Here is a 17,939-nt window from a genome sequence, read left to right on the forward strand (position 1 = left end):
GGAGTTCGAGACCAGCCTGGCCAACATGATGAAATCCTGTCTCTACTAAAAATACAAAAATTAGCCAGGCATAGTGGCAGGTGCCTGTAATCCCAGCTGCTCCAGAGGCTGAGGCAGGAGAATTAGTTGAACACAGGAGGCAGAGGTTGCAGTTAGCCAAGATCGCGCCACTGCACTCCAGCCTAGGCGACAGAGCAAGACTCAGTCTCAAAAACAAAACAAAACAAAACAAAAAAAATTATTGGCCAGGTGCAGTGGCTCACACCTATAATCCCAGCACTTTGGGAGGCTGAGGCTGAGGTCAAGAGTTCGAGACCAGTCTGGCCAACATGGCGAAACTCCGTCTCTACTGAAAATACAAAAATTAGCTGGGCATGATGGCGCATGCCTGAAATCCCAGCACTCAGGAGGCTGAATGAAGCAAGAGAATCTCTTGAACCCAGGAGGCGGAGGTTGCAGTGAGCCGAGATTGCACCACTGCGCTCCATCCTGGGCAACAAGAGTGAGACTTCATCTCAAAAAAAAAAAATTATTATAGTACTTGTTTATAGTTCTCACAGAAATGTGTAAACATTTCTGAAATACATATCTGTTACATTTCTATATGTGTACACAGAAATGTCTAGAAGTATCTTCTCCAAAATATTAACAATAATTTTCTCTGAGTTTGGGATGTGGGGTTATTTTTGCTTGCTTCTACTCTTTTTTTGTTGTTGTTGTGTGTACTATCATGGGTGAGGATGTTTGGGGAGATATTACAAGAAGTTTATAATCTAAAGAAAAGACAAGTCACTTATGATTTTAAATTTTTTTGACCAAGCACAGTGGCTCACACCTGTAATCCCAGCACTTTTGGGAGGCCAAGATCTTTTGGGAAGATTACTTAAGCTAGGAGTTCAAGACCAGCCTGGACAATATAGTGAGACCTTGTTTCTATTTTTAAAAACGAGAATTTTAAAAAGAAAAAACTATCATATTGCCAGCATTGTGCTCTGGGAAGCTTATATTTGTAATCTAAAGAAAAATCAATTGGAAAGAACATCACCTTTGAAGTCAGATAGACCCAGATCCATTCACTAGCTGTATACAGTTGGGAACTCAACCTGCCTTAGCTTCACTTTCCTAGTCTGTAGAACGAGGATGACAATAAGTACCTCAGAGGAGGTCAGAATATGTGCTAAGGGCTTAGCACAGTGCCAATATGACATTAGTGCCCTAATAAATGTACTTCCACCTCCACATTGGATACAGTACTTAATTCTCTTCTGCCCTCAATTTCATTCCTGATGCTGTAAAGGGAGCTACTAATCCCAGTGCTGGAAAATCCTAGGAGCTGCAGAGGACCCTCCAAAACAGGTGGGCTCATGGTGCCTTGATTACAGCAGCCGTGGGCCAGCAAAGCTGATAAAGGTATCTGATTTCCCCGTTGTCTTCCATTGTAAAGTTGAAAGTATAATATTTCCTACTGGAACATTTTTTAGCCCCAAGACCTAATGAAATCATTATTTAAAAACTAAAACTTGGGGTTAGACTTGCAGTTTTTCTAAACTTCAGTGTGTAAAAGATCATCTAGAGCAATGGCTTTCGATTCTTTTCAGACCAAACATCACCTCTTTTATAACATCCATGTTACTATCTTGAAATTCGTAGGCCCGGCGCGATGGCTCACGCCTGTAATCCCAGCATTTTGGGAGGCCAAGGTGGGCAGATCATGAGGTCAGGAGATCGAGACCATCCTGGCTAACACGGTGAAACCCCGTCTCTACTAAAAAAAAAAAAATACAAAAAATTAGCCGGGCGTGTTGGCGGGCGCCTGTAATCCCAGCTACCGGAGGCTGAGGCAGGAGAATGTCGTGAACCCGGGAGGCGGAGCTTGCAGTGAGCCCAGATGGCGCCACTGCACTCCAGCCTGGCGACAGAGAGAGACTCCATCTCAAAAAAAAAAGAAAGAAAGAAATTCATAGATAATACACACCTTTTTAAATCTGCATGATTTCTTGACTTTGATATTTTTGACATTTGATTCTTGATATTTCATTATAACTAAATAATATATACAATCGGCCCTCCATATCAATGTGTTCCACATCCTCAAAGTCAACTAACCACAAGTCAAAAATATTTGAGGAAAAAAAAAATGGATGGTTGTATCTGTACTGTACATATGCAGACCATTTTTTATTCCCTAAACAATACAGTGTAACAGCTAATTACATAACATTTACATTGTATTAGGTATTACAAGTAATGTAGAGATGATTTAATGCATATGAGAGGATGTGAGTAGGTTATATGCAAATGCTACACAATTTTATATAAGTGACTTGAACATTCATGGATTTTGGTATCTGAAGGGGTCCTGGAACCAAACGCCTATTGATACTGAGGGACATAGTGTAGTACTCAGATGCTTGCATATGTAGGTAGACTCCCATGAATGTGGCGGTTAGAAGTGTGTTGTGGCCAGGCATGGTGGCTCACACCTGTAATTCCAGCACTTTGGGAGGCCTAGGTGGGCGGATCACTTGAGACCAGGAATTTGAGACCAACCCGGCCAACATGGAGAAACCCCATCTCTACTAAAAATACAAAAATTAGTCAGGCGTGGTGGCGCACACCTGTTATCCCAGCTACTCTGGAGGCTGAGGCACGAGAATGGCTTAAACCCAGGAGGTAGAGGTTGCAGTGAGCCAAGATCATGCCACTGCACTCCAGCCTGGGTAACAGAGCAAGATTCTGTCTCAAAAAATAAAAATAAAAAATAAAAAAAGAAGTGTGTTGTATTGGCAACCAAATATCATGAGCCACCTGGCCCTTGATGTGATTTTCCAAAATGGTGAATAACTTTTGGTAAAGTTCTTGACCAAAAAGGCTAATTTTCCTCTAGTTTACACAGTGGTTGAATTCCTGTAAAATTTAGTGTATATTAAGATCCTGCAGAAAATATTCTAAATACACAATTTGGAATTAAGCACAGAGCTGTTTAATGTGGATTCCTCATCCCCTGACCTCCATCCTCACAGGTTTTGTTTCAAGGAATCTAGGATAGGGCACAGAATTTCTTGGCCATGATTCTGATTCAGGCCTCCTGTTTTCTAAAGGAACTGGGGGAGGGAGGGGTTGTGCTAAAAAGAGAACTTAAGATGGTAAACTAGAAATCAAAAACCGAGGTTGGTCATTTGATACAGAATCTAGAATAGGAATGTCTGTTTCAGAAACAGTTCTACTTGTAACTGCCTGACTTGGTACAAATTCTCTGGGTCAGTTTTCCTCACCGACAAAAATGGGTTATTGTTACCTTCAGTATGGATGGGTGGAACTGTGGTTTCTGAGATCCTTTGAAGCTTGTTTGGTTTATGAAGACTATTAAAATTTCTGATATAAGGCAATGTATAAATGATATACATTCACCATGCAAACGATCATGAAGACGCTATTATTCGAGCTTTAGGAAAAGCTGATCACGGTGCCGTCACTTTCCCTTAAAGCCCACTGTCTGAAACCAGAGAACATGCCAGAAAGAAATTTGGCCCACTAACCTCTCCCCTCACCAAACACTAAACAGACACCAGCTCAGAATCCGAAAACTTGACAGTCTGGCTCGTCTGCCCAAGGCCAGTAGTGTGGATTTGGACGACTCACTTTACTTTCAATGGGCTCGGTTTACTTAAATTTTCAGTTCCATCTGTTACTCATCTAACTGCTCCATTCCTCTTTGCTTCTTCCTTTCCCGCACCTGCCACCATCCTTTCTACCTCCCTAAAGACTTTGTCTTTGCGTTCCTACCGCTTCCCGCATTAGGCGTTTCGCACTTTCTCATCTCAGATTTCGGACACCCGCACCCTGCCATCCCCTTGGCTTCTCCTCTTTGTTTAGGCATCCCCGGCAATCCTCCCGCAATGTCCTGGCTCCTCTCCAAGATCCAAAAAGGAAGGCTGCCATCCCCAGCCCCGCCGTGCACTCGCGCAACTCAGGCGCTGGCCCACACCGTGCGCTCCGGATCCCACACCTCCTCGAGTCCCGGTGAATCGCCCTCACCTACCCGCCCCTCTCTTAGCATCTCGTCCCCCACCCCCATCTCCGCCCTCAGCTCGGAGACTCGGAAGCCGCGGGTCACTGTGCCCTGTCCCGCTCCGGAGGCTCTTCTTCCTCCTTGGCCCAGGATGACCACCTCTGGCAGGGTCCGTCGCCACCGAGTCCGGGGCCGCGCTCCACCCACGTGTCCAAGAGCGCCGTGCCCGCCCAGCGCAAACCCCCCAAGGCCGGCTGCTCCTAGCCGCGGAAGCTCTCCTCTTGCACACGAAACCTGCACTGGCTGGGGAGCGGCAGACGGATCACCAACGACACGTGCGGGGCGCCGGAGCCCTGCCGCAGGGTGCGGGTGCCCGCGGAGCCAACCAGCCTGAGAGCCAGCGGGAGAGGAGAAAGGGTGGGCGCGCGGGTGGGCGCGCGGGTGGGCCCGGGAGGCGGAGACCTTCGGGAAGCTGGGGCCACGCGGCGGTGCAGGCGACGGGACTGCAGTGCCACCTCTCCCGAGAAACCCACACGCTCGCACGCCCGCGCGCGCACGCACGTGCACACGGTGGGCAGGGAGAACACAGGCGAGAGTCTTTGAGTGCGGGGCGCGTTTTAGTGATGGCTTCTGCTCTCAAAAGCAAAATTAACCCGCCCGGGACTTGCCCGGGCTCCAAAGACGACGCCCGCGGTGGCGCGGGCTGGAGAATGGACTGTGATCCCGAGATGCACGTGAAAATGTGCAAGAAGATCGCCCAGCTCACCAAGGTAAGGTGGGGCGCAGCGGGCCAGCGAGCTGCACGCCCGGGGCGCCGGAGCCGGGAGGGAGAGAGGATGCCTCTCCCGGGAGGCCCGGGCCGAATCCAGACAGAAACTTTGTCTCGGAGGCCAACCGGGAAGGGAAGCGGTCCTAAATCTGGGTGACTTTTGACCTTCTAGAGGCACCATCCTAAAGCAGCAGAGAAAGAGGATCCTTGCCAAGGAAACTCCCACAGCCTGCTTGCTGAGCAGGTGGTCTGTGCCTTTCCAAGGTGGGAATGTGAATCGTGTGTGTGTGTGTGTGTGTGTGTGTGTGTGTGTGTCCGTCAGCTTTGCTCAAGTGTCTAGAATGTTGTGATTTCATTCAACTGCCATACTTTACAGCTTGGGGAGGTCATGTGGGCTCTATTTAGACAGTTGATCCATGTATTCCTTCATTCAGCAAATATTTGCGTCATTCGTTGAGTGCCAGCAGCTTGCGTGGCACCGTACTAAACCTGGAATGCAGCCTAGGGGACTTACTATCAAACTGGGTGCAGACGTGTGTAGGAGCATAAAAGGAGAAAAGCACGATTCACCAAATAATTATGAGATTAGGAAGGACCTTGGGAGGTCGGTCAGCCAACCCACCTCCCTACCTCCTGTAGAGCCCTGATTGAACCTTCCCAGACTATGTCTTTTTCAAGAAGACCAGCAAAAAGATGCCACCAGTGCTCTTTGTTAACCTTCTGCAACTCCCCAATTAGGAGTTCCTTGTCACAGACTCCCCTCTGTGCCTTGTCTACATGGAGAACAACATCCCTCACTGTCTCCCATACAAGGTTTCAAGTGGATGAATTTAGCTGTTTGCTTTGGGGTTTCCTTTTGGTCTCATAATACACTCCTGGTGCCATGCCCGCCAGGGAAAGGTCAGGTCCAGGTCTGTCCTGTGGCATCTGGAACATGCTTTCTTTCCTCACCATCTCCCTGTCACTTCCCACACATTTTTTGTGGGATCACAGACATTCCCCTCCCGCTGTCCGGCCAACCTCACTATTTTGCCAGGAAGAAGGAGCACAGAGTCTTGGAATTGAACACTAGCTGCCTTCTCCCACCTGTGTCATTAACTTCACATTCTTCGCACATGAGCCTGTCTCCAAAGAGGGCTCTCTTTGGTCAAGGGATGAAAAAGAGATTGGAGATAGCCCTTAGAGTCCTTGGCATATATAACCGGTACTATTGATCTAACCTACATTCATCTAAATAGTGACATCAACCAAAACATGTATTTATTCAAGTACCTGAAAAGGCACTTGGCACAGTGCAAGGCATCTTCCCTATCTTCAAAGGATCTAAAATAGTTTTAGAGAAACAAGATTTGAAACACTGAGTGAAAGCTAGAAGACTATGTCTTGGGTGCTAAATTGGGTGCTTCCAATTACGAGTTCTATAGAAGTAGAAACAAAGGACAAATCAGTACGGAAGGAACTGTAAGGGGAGATTTTATAGACAAGATGATCCTCGAATTCAGTGTGGACTTATGGAATTCCTACTATGTGCCAACTGCTGTGCTGAATGTTGATGGCATAACAATTAGTAAGATATGGTCTTGCCCTTGTGGTATGACAAACACATAAACAGATCATTTCAATATAAAATAGCAATGATTCCACTCATTAATATTTATGGCATACCTATTATGTGCCAAGCACTGAAAACACAGCAGTATAGAAAGCATACATGATTCTTGGCGCACAGTAGGCAGTGTTTCTTAAAGTATATTCTGCATTAGAAATGATGATTGATCCTTATGTAGTGCCTCTGTTTACCATTTTTATGCTAATTGCTTAAATTAGAAGTTTTTGTAATTAATAGACCACCCTTCTTTTGGCTACTATTTGTATGTCAATTATTTTCCATATCTTCATATTTAATCTTTCTATCAGGTTTATTTTGGTTGTATCTCTGACAGGTGAATTTAATCCACAGGCATTTACTGTGATTATTAATATATTTGGGCTTTTCTTCCATCGGATCTTGCGTTTTTCATTTACCATTATTTCTCCTTGCTTCTTTTGCTTCCATTCTTGTCTTCTATCGGATTAGCAAAGTGATCCATATTCCACTGCTGGTTTGAGAGCTTTGGGTTTTATTTCTATTCTTCTCAGAATCGTCTTTTATTTTTCAACATATATACTTAATTCTGATTTTTTCTAACAAAGTTAGTATGTAATTGTTTCTTCCCATGAAAGAACTTTGTATATTTTACTCATTTAACAGTCCCTTCCTTCCCATCTTGTTATTGCTGCCTAGAGTTTTATTTTTACTTTTCTGTTTGTTTGTTTGTTTAAGAGACAGGGTCTTCCTCTGTTACCCAGGCTGGAGTGTAGTGGCACAGTCATGGCTAACTGCAGCCTCAAACTCCTGGCCTCAAGTGATCCTCCCACCTCAGACTCCCAAGTAGCTAGGAACAGGTCCACACCACCACCCCCAGCTAATTTTTTCTTTTTCAAAAATGTTTTGTAGAGATAGAATCTCACCATGTTGCCCAAGCTGGTCTCGAACTCCTGGCCTCAAGCAATCCTCCCGCCTTGACCTCCCAAAGCTCAGGCATGTGTCACCGCATTCTATCTGTTTTTACTTCTTAAATTTAAAAATAGTTTTTATAGTTAAAAGTTAATTAACTTTATTGAGATTTTATCAATTTTTCTGCTCACTATTTTTTTTTCTTGAATCTGCAATGTTCCCTTTAGGTTCACTTTTCTTCTGGCTGAAATCCATCCTTTAATAGTTCTTTCTGTAGGTGCCTTGGTATGGGAGGGAATTCATTGTTGGAAATGTCTTAATTTTGCCCTCACTGTTGTATGATAATTTATGTGGATATAAAACTCTAGTGAACAGTTATTTTCCCACATCACCTTAATGATAGTACTCCACTGTCTTCTGGTACTAAGTGTTGCTGGTGAAAAATTCTGCTGCCAATCTAATTTTCATTCCCTTGTAAATAAGCTGCCTTTTCCCCTTGATAACATTTCAGACTTGTTTTATTTATTTTTACTGTTCAGCAGGTTTTCTAGAACTATCTTGGTGTTCGTTTATCTTTATCCTCTGCAAAAGTAGGAGGTACTATCTTTTGAGGATTATCATGCGCTCCTTTTTTTTTTTTTTTTTTGACAGTGTCTCACTATGTCACCCAGGCTGGAGTGCAGTGGTGTGATCAAAGCTCACTGCAACCTTGACCTCCCATACTCAAGCTGGACTACAAGCATGAGCCACCATGCCCAGCTTATTAAAAAAAATTTTTTTTGTAGAGACAGGGTCTCACTATGTTGCCCAGGCTGATCTCAAACTCCTGAGCTCAAGCAATTCTCCTGCCTTGGCTTCCCAAAGTGCTGGGATTACAGGGGTGCATGTGCTTTCTTTAATTCTGGAAAATTATTACTGATTTTCTCTTGCAATATTGCTTCCTAGCCATTACCTCCATTATCTTTTCTGGCACTACCATTAGGAAAGTGAGGAAGCCTCACTATCTATATCCTGAGATGTTATTTTTTAAAAAAGATTTTGTCTTTGTGTTGCATCCTGGTGAATTCCTTGCCTTCCAATTTGCCAGTCCAGAGTTTTTCCCATCTATTAAGTTTTTTGAATATCAATAACTATATTTTTTATTTCTAAGATTGTGCTTCCTATTTTCTTTCTGCCTAATTTTAACAGTTTTTAAAATTTTTACAGCTTTATTGAGGTATAATTTACATACCATAAAATTCACCTGTTTTAAGTGTTCAGTTCAACTTTGTTTTAGTCATTGAGCCATAACCATAATCCAGTTTTAGGGACATTTTCATCACCCCAAAGAAATCTTCCCTTGTGGACATTTGTAGTCAGTTCCTGTTCCCACCACCAGCCCCAGGCAACCATGCATCTACTTCCTATCTCTTTAAATTACCTCTAAATGAAGCCATATAATATATTATTCTTTCCATCTAATTCTTTTAGGTTCATCCACATTGTAACATGTATCTTTAATTCATTCCTTTTTATTACTCACTTATTTATCTTGTTGTATGGGTAGGCCATGTTTTATTTATCCATTCACCAGTTGATGGACATTTGAGTTTCTACTTTTTGGCTTTTGTGAATAATGCTGCTATGAACATTACATTCATGTGCAAGTCTTTATGTGTTCTTGGGTAGGTACCTAGGAGCGGAATTGTTAAGTTGTATGATAACTTTTAATTTTTTGAGAAACTGCCAAATTGTTTTACGAAGTGACTATACCACCATACATTCTCCAGCCTACTTCTTCAGCACAGTCTCCTAGTACTGCACCCAATTCTCAGGTCAAAGTGAAGTACGATTCTTTCCTTACTCCACTGTGCACTCGCCCAGTTTTCCTCTTGAAGTTTCCTCTCCTGAAATGTCTTCAACTCTAAAAGTAAAATCCTGCTTATGTTTTGAGCCCCACCTCCTCTAAGAAAAATCTTTTAAAAACCTTACTTTTGTGATTAAGAATGTGTTAATTGGCCCGGCACCATGGCTCATGCCTGTATTCCCAGCATTTTGGGAGGCCGAGTCAGGTGGATCACCTGAGGTCACGAGTTTGAGACTAGCCTGACCAACATGGAGAAACCTCGTCTCTACTAAAAATACGAAAAAATTAGTTGGGCATGGTGGTGCATGCCTGTAATCCCAGCTACTCAGGAGGCTGAGGCAGGAGAATCACTTGAACTGGGGAGGTGGAGGTTGTGGTGAGCCAAGATAGTGCCATTGCTCTCCAGCCTGGGCAACAAGAGCGAAACTCTGTCTCAAAAAATAAGAATGTGTACATTAATTTTTAACTGTGTATTAAGTGCATTTACGTATCCAACTATTTCTCCAGCAGTTTGTACAATGTCTGACACATAGTAGATCCTCAGTAAGCTTGTTCAATTTAATTATCGTTTCCTCCCATAGTTTTGTTAATATTTCTTTCATGATACTCATCCCTCTGATAGTATAGTTGACTTGTGGATAGTATGTCCTTAAAGTAATAAGCTCCTTAATTTTATTCATAACACTTTACACCTAGTAGACACTCAATATGTGGTAGTGTAATAAACGAATATTCATTTACACAGTGACCCAAGGTCTGAGGTGCACCTTAAAATCACCTACGGAGCCCTTATGTTTTTTTTTTTACTATACCAATGTGTCCAAAATATTCTAAAATATCTATTTACTTATTTTTAATTTGTATAAATTTAGGGGGTACATGTGCTTTTTGGATACAATGTGTGGTAGTGAAGTCTGGATGTTTAGTGCAACCATCACAGGAACAGGGTACGTTGTACCCAGTGAGCTATTTATGATTCCTTATCTGCCCTCCAGTCTCCCACCTTTGGAGTCTCCATTGTCTACTATTCCACATTCTGTGTTCCTGCGTACACATTATTCAGTTTCTACCTATAAGTGAGAACATGTGATATTTGACTTTCTGTTCCTGAGTTATGTAACTTAAGATAATAGCCTCCACTCGGAGAGCTTTTAAAAACTCACCAGTTAGGCTGGGTGCAGTGGCTCACGCCTGTAATCCCAGCACTTTGGGAGGCCGAGGCAGGCGGATCACGAGGTCAGGAGATTGAGACCATCCTGGCTAACACAGTGAAACCCTGTCTCTATTAAAAATACAAAAAAAAAAAAAAAAATTAGCTGGGCGTGGTGGTGGACCCCTGTAGTCCCAGCTACTCGGTAGGCTGAGGCAGGAGAATGGTGTGAACTCGGGAGGTGGAGCTTGCAGTGAGCCAAGATCGTGCCACTGCACTCCAGCCTGGGCAATAGAGCCAGACTCAAACACCAGTTAAAGACTTGACAACTAAATGTAGTGCCTGTCCTAGATTGAATTTTATACTGACCGGAAAAAGTGCTACAAGGAGATGATTGGGTCAGTTGACAAAACTGGAATACAGACGGTAAGTAAAGAAGATAAAAGTGTATCGATGTTAAGTTTACTGGAGTTGACTGTACTATGGCTATGCAAGAAAATATCTTATTCTAGCTGGGCACGGTGGCTCATGCCTGTAATCCCAGCACTTTGGGAGGCCAAGGCAGGTGGATCATAAGGTCAAGAGGTCGAGACCATCCTGGCCAACATGGTGAAACCCCATCTCTACTAAAAATACAAAAAAGGCTGGGCACGGTGACTCACGCCTGTAATCCCAGCACTTTGGGAGGCCAAGGTGAGCAGATCACAAGGCCAGGAGATTGAGACCATCCTGGCTAACATGGTGAATCCCCATTTCTACTAAAAATACAAAAAAATTAGTCGGGTGTGGTGGCATGCACCTGTTGTCCCAGCTACTCAGGAGGCTGAGGCAGGAGAATCGCTTGAACCCAGGGGGCGGAGGTTGCAGTGAGCGGAGATCACACCACTGCACTCCAGCCTGGGCAACAGAGTGAGACTCTATCTCAAAAATAAAATAAAATTAAAATTAAAATACAAAAATTAGGCCGGGCACGGTGGCTCAAGCCTGTAATCCCAGCACTTTGGGAGGCCGAGGCGGGCAGATCATGAGGTCAGGAGATCGAGACCATCCTGACGAACATGGTGAAACCCCGTCTCTACTAAAAAAAAAAAAAAAAAACACAAAAAAAACTAGCCGGGCGTGGTGGCGGGAGCCTGTAGTCCCAGCTACTCGGGAGGCTGAGGCAGGAGAATGGCGGGAACCCGGGAGGCGGAGCTTGCAGTGAGCTGAGATGCGGCCACTGCACTCCAGCCTGGACGACAGAGCGAGACTCCGTCTCAAAACAAACAAACAAAAAAATTAGCTGGGCATGGTGGCACACACCTGTAGTCCCAGCTACTTGGGAGGCTGAGGCAAGCGAATCGCTTGAACCTGGGAGGCAGAGGTTGCAGTGAGCCGAGATCGTGCCACTGCACTCCAGCCTGGCGACAGAGTGAGACACCATCTTAAAAAAAAAAAAAAAAAAAAAAAAAGCAGCAGCCTTATTCTTAGGAAATGCACATTGAAGCTGATCTCACGCTTAAGTTTAAGGAAGTATGATGCCTTACTCTCAAAGCATTTCATTTCATAATGTAGAAAACAGATTATGGAAATAGAATAAAGGCTAAATGAGACAAAATGGGGTAAAATTGGGGATTCTGAGTTACAGAGTATGTGGCTGTTCTTTGTACTTTTCTTTTTCTGTCGGTTGTTTCCTAAGTTTGAGATTCTTTCTAAGTCAAAGTTTAAAACAGGCAAACCAAATAGCATACAAGGGCTCAGGCCCATCTTATAAGGAGAAGAGGGAATGGTGACAGGCATTAGTATTTTTTTTCAGATCCCTTCAAGAGCATCCCAAAGTGCTAGGATTGTAAGCACGAGCCACCACACCTGGCCCCAGTTGTTTTTCATTTGCGGCTCTCTCCATGACCTCATCCCCAGAAGAACTGGAATGCCTCCTACCCGGGGATTCCCCAATTTCCATGTTCAAGGAACAATAGAATGTCTTACCCTAAATACGAGTGTTAATGAAGACTCTTTTATATTAAAACGAGAAAATGAGTGGAATAGCATGTATTCCTCTATAAGAACCATCTCTCAAACTGAAGGCTGATTCTGGGGAACCCAGACCACACACAGGAGAAGCGGATACCAGGGCACTACCTCTCATCTGGACCAACTAGAGGAAATGTACCCAGGAGGAGATGAGTAGCAGTCTTAGTGCCAGAAGCTGCCAAGCTCAAGTATAAGGAGTCAAACGACCTCATGGGACCCTCTCACTCATTCTTGTTTTGGATCTCGGCCAGTTAGTCAGAAGACCCTGCAAGAGCAAATGCTGAGTCAAGTGGCTGCAGTTTCTCCATGTTAGTAATACCTTACGATTCTTTAGTTTTACATACTTTGCAAAGCCTTTGACATACTTACTCATCCTCTGTGTGCACAGCAATTCTGCATGGCTGGGAGGGAAGAACCATCTCTAATTGAGAAAGGGGGTGGGGCATCTGAGACCCAGGAGAGGGTCAGTATTCTGGCCCAACATCACATTAATATATATTGACAGAGCTAGGACATCCAGAATCCAGCGCTGGATGTGTGTGTGTTGAAGAGAGGGAGGTGGGGAAGTTTCTTCCCTGTTCATCCTGATGTTTCCATAGCCCCTCTTAATTACTTTTACTACTTTTTCCACCGCAAGGGGGAATATATAATTAGTGAGGTTTGGAGCAGGGACTGGGCCTACAGAGCTCTTGCTTCTTCTACCCTGCTTGCTCCTGGAGTGATCTGCCTGTAGAAGCACACACTGTCTTCTACACATCAATTATACAGGGGCAGGTGCACGTGGCAGGCAGAGCTGCCCTGGCCTAGCATTGTGACCAGATGGATAAGCGTCAGGAATTCAGCTTGCCAGTGGATATACACCACAATCTCCAGTATTAACTTTAGTTGATAAAACGGTGATAATCTCAAAGCAGCCTCACACTTTGGTCTTGCATTTCAATTAGATCAGTGGGGAAGAGGAATGTTATTTACTGGGCCATCCTGAAGATCCAACGGACAGATCTTAGGATGAGCCTAGCTTCGAGGAATTTGGTACAGAGTTATAGTGAAAACTAATTCCTTTATTTGGGAAAGCACATTAACGTGAGAGTGGGAAACTTTTGAGTGGCAGTGTGGTATTTATCTGTAGATACATCTTCAATGGGAAGTTCAGGAGGTCAAAGTCACCGCTTCCTGCACAGTGGTACAGCCAGACCATGAGGACTTATGTCTCCCCATGTCCCAGAACCTTACCCGTCTATTAAGACACATTAATAGAGACAATAATACTGACTCTGTTATAGGGGTGGGCGATGGGAGGTGATGGGTATAGGATTGGGAGATGTAGTGGAGAATAGTCCCTGAGTTTAAAATCAGAAATAATAAGGAAAAATAATTATAATTTCTATTCAAAGTTATATGTTAAATGAATTTAAATTTGATTTGTTTCTAGAGGGCAACTTTTCACCCTTCTTTATACTAATGACTATAAATTAGAATTAAATAAGAATAAAAATGAAGACATCTAGAGAGCAAATGAATAATTTGGGGGTTAAACTTGGAATGTTCCTCCTCTGGATCCCTGTGTAGCTGGTATCCGCTAAATTACCGTCTCTCCAAAGTGGCCTTTTCTGACCTCCGCATGCAAAGGGGCCAACTGTCCTCATCTTTAATTGGGGAAAAATTTTCCACCTCGGTGATATGTTGTGAGGCTTCACCAATATAAGGGATGTAAGTGAAAAGTCATTTATAACCCAACGTGGGGCACAGCTGAAGCTTGACAGATGCTCATTTCCCATCCCTTTCTGAACTGGAGGAACTTCAGAGAGTCAAGGACTGCTGCCCAGTTGTCAAACTTGGAAACAAGCCAGCTCTTCTCCGGGCTGAGAGGCCAGGGCAGTGCTGTAGGGCAGGAGGCGTGATGCCTGTTGCCATGAGAGTCCTCAGCAACAGGCTGTCACTTGAGCCCTGTGTTTTCATGCCTTAAAGGTGTGGAAATCTTATTGCACCCACTGGCTCCTCTTGCTTTTCTGAAAATATCCTCCTGCTTGCAGGAGCTTGTTTGGGGACAGATGTTTAACCAGTTCCATACCACTTTGCTTTAGGACTCTAGACTTGAAAATGGCAGATCTGTTTTAACAAGCCCTCTCTGTTGGAATCTTTTAATTTAACGATGTGATTCATTGTGTAAAGAGCTCTCACAGATCTTTGCACCATACCGTAAACGGTATGAAGTGCACCTTAAGTTGAATGTCCTTGAACCCTGCTCAGATCCCTGAACTTCTGCATAACCATTCTGGTCTCTCCACTTTCCACAGTGCCCCCAATACTCCCCTGCCTCGCCCCAGCCTTCCTCCTATCCTTTCTCCACACAGCAGCCAGAGTGATCTTAAAACCGAATCAGCATTCTCATACACTGCGGGTGGGAATATAAAATGATGCAGCTGCTGTGGAAAATGGTCTGGCAGTTCCTCGAATGCTTGGGCATGCTTATCGTTCCACTCCTAGGTATATACCCAAGAGAAATGATGCAAGAATGTTCATAGAAACATTATTCATAATAGCCAACAGGCGGAAACCAACTAAATGTCCATCAACTGAGGAATAGATAAATACAAAAAGAAACCTTTCATCCCTTAGACAAAGAGGAGTGTGACTCACAGATGCAAGGTTTCTTTATGGGGTAATAAGAATGTTCTAAAGTTTGTTGTGGTGATGGTTCCGCAACTCTGAAGATACTGAAAGCCAGTGAATTGTACCCTTTTTGGGTGAATTTCCTGGTATAAGAATTACATCTCAATAAAGCTGCTAAAATGAAAACAAACAGAACTCGAATCAGGTCTGTCTCCTGTTTAAATCTAGTTCTGGCCGGGTGCAGTGGCTCACGCCTATAATCCCAGCAGTTTGGGAGGCTGAGGCAGGCAGATCACCTGAGGTCAGGAGTTCAAGACCAGCCTGGCCAACATGGTGAAACCCCGTCTCTAGTAAAAGTACAAAAAAATTAGCCGGGCATGGTGGTGTGCACCTGTAATCTCAGCTACTCGGGAGACTGAGGCAGGAGAATTGCTTGAACCTGGGAGGCGGAGGTTGCAGTGAGCCAAGATTGTGCCACTGCACTCCAGCCTGGGTGGCAGAGCAGGACTCCGTCTCAGAAAAACAAACAAATAACAACAACAAAAAAAACCACCACCACCAACAACAACAAAAAACTAGTTCTGAGTCAAGTCCTAGTGACTTTACCTCATAAACAAAATGAGTAAGTCCACCTCCGTTCTCCATTTCCACCTCCACCATAGTTGGGGCCACCTTCTCCTCTGGCCGCCAACCCCTGCTATGACGCCCGCACTGGCCTCGTGGTCCACTCTTGCCCACTCACACAGTGGCAAGAATTATCTTTTAAATATAAACCAGAACATGCCATTCGTCTGTTTAAAACCTACCACTGGCTTCCCTTGGGATGAAATTTCAATTCCAATTTCACTTAGAAGAAAATGTGTTTTCACTTAGAAGAAAATATATTGAAAAATATTAATAAATTTTTTATCGTAGTCACTTGAGGTAGCTCCTGTCTGCCCCTCAGTCTCATTTCCTCTGCCACACCACCCTTCTCTCAGGCCTTCTCCTGTGCCAAGTTTGTGCCACTGCGGCCCCTTGTCCTCTGGTTTCCTCTGCCTGATCCCGACTCAGCCAACTTGGCTCAGATGCCTCTTCAAACTAATGTGGCTGCCCTGCCCCCCTCTGAGACTATCTCAGCTCCATCTGCCTTTTTTCCTTTATTGGTTTATTGCCTGAGGGTAGGGATTTCTGTCTGTTCTGTCCTCTCCTATATCCCCAGTGCCTAGAACAGTGCCTGGCAAGTGGTGGGCACCCAGCAAGTATTTGTTTATAGACTAAATGAACAAAATTCTTCTTAGACCTCCCATTGCTCTTAGAATAATATATCAAATTTCACCAGGGACTATGGTCATCTTATAGAGGAGTGGGGAGGCCTCATTCAAGGTTTTGGCCTTGAACTCAAGAGGTCTAGCATCTCATTTCAAGTTTTTTAAGAGCACTAGGAAACTGACCAGCTCTGACAAGTAGTCTCTACCCACTCCCTCCCAAGCTTAGATCTAACTTAGTCACTCCCAGCCCCTGACCACAATGACAGGATCTATTCAGACATGGTGCCTCCATTTGATCAGATCCAAATTCCTTCAGGAAACCAGAGTTATGAGGTAAAACAAAAACAATAATGGGAAATCAATCACAGACAGAAAACACACCCATTTTTGAAAACCCAGAAATATAGATAAGCAAAAAGAAAAAGTTTTTTAAAGCAACCTAAATCTGTAAGTATAGTGATATAACGATGATTAACATTTATGCATACCCTACTAGATGATTTCCCCTGCAAAGGGAGACACGTATTTTTTAAAATAGAGTTGTCTTATATGTAACTATTGTGTAACCTGTTTTGTTTTCCCCCTTCGCAATAAATCTTGAACTCTTAAATATAATTTTTAATGGTTGTGTTAGTACTCTGTTATATGGAGATTGCATAGTTTAACTTCATTCATTTAAGAAACATTTACTGGCCGGGCAAGGTGGCTCAAGCCTGTAATCCCAGCACTTTGGGAGGCCGAGGCAGGAGGATCACCTGAGGTTGGGAGTTCAAGAACAGCCTGACCAACATGGAGAAACCCCGTCTCTACTAAATACAAAATTAGCCGGGCGTGGTGGTGCATGCCTGTAATCCCAGCTATTTGGGAGACTGAGACAGGAGAATCTCTTGAACTTGGGAGGCGGAGGTTGCAGTGAGCTGAGATAATGCCATTGCACTCCAGGCTGGGCAACTAGAGCGAAACTCCATGTTAAAAAAGAAAAAGGAAGGAAGGAAGGAAGGAAGGAAGGAAGGAAGGAAGGAAGGAAGGAGAAAAGAAAGAAAGAAAGAAAGAAAGAAAGAAAGAAAGAAAGAAAGAAAGAAAGAAAGAAAGAAAGAAAGAAAGAAAGAAAGAAAGAAAGAAAGAAACATTTACTGAGCACCTGTTATGTGTTAGATAAAATCCCTTACCTTGTGGACCTCATAGGCAAGAAAAGTAGTAAAACTGCGAACAAATATAGTAATAGAGATCCTCTTATTCAACGTCATTTGGACATTTTGGATAATTGAAAACTGACAACCATAAAAGAAAAAACCTAACACATACACAATATTATTTTTAAACTTATAAAGGGGTCAGAAGGCCAGGCATGGTGGCTCATACCTATCATCCCAGCACTTTGGGAGGCCGAGGTGGGTGGACCACCTGAGGTTAGGAGTTCAAGAACAGCCTGACCAATATGGTGAAACCCCATCTCTACTAAAAATACAAAAATTAGCTGGGAGTGCTGGTGTGCACCTGTAGTCCCAGCTACTCTGGAGGCTAAGGCAGGAGAATTGCTTGAACTTGAGAGGCGAAGGTTGCAGTGAGCCGAGATCGCAACACTGCACCCCAGTCCGGGCGACAAGAGTGAGACTTTATCTCAAAAAAAAAGAAGGCAGTCGGGGGGGCCAGAAAACTATGGCCTATAGGCCAAATCTAGCCCACTGCTCATTTTTATATGAGTTCCAAGTCAAGGATGATTTTTACATTTTTAATTGCTTGATATCTTTGAAGAAATAATTTGAAAACAGAAAAAAAAAAAAAAAGA

General features: G+C 43.8%; 1 protein-coding gene across 1 annotated transcript in view; it reads left to right on the forward strand.

Moving 5' to 3' along the window:
• The first annotated feature begins 4,168 nt into the window (after positions 1 to 4,168).
• Positions 4,169 to 17,939, forward strand: part of FAM184B (family with sequence similarity 184 member B) — a 153,264-nt gene continuing 139,493 nt past the window's right edge. The window contains exon 1 of the mRNA XM_008017803.3: positions 4,169 to 4,782. Coding sequence (XP_008015994.3) covers positions 4,636 to 4,782 — 147 coding nt within the window. The 5' untranslated portion in view covers positions 4,169 to 4,635. The remainder of the gene's footprint in view (positions 4,783 to 17,939) is intronic.

Source organism: Chlorocebus sabaeus, chromosome 27 (genome assembly GCF_047675955.1).
Source record: "Chlorocebus sabaeus isolate Y175 chromosome 27, mChlSab1.0.hap1, whole genome shotgun sequence".
In the NCBI taxonomy this organism is placed as follows: Eukaryota; Metazoa; Chordata; class Mammalia; order Primates; family Cercopithecidae; genus Chlorocebus; species Chlorocebus sabaeus.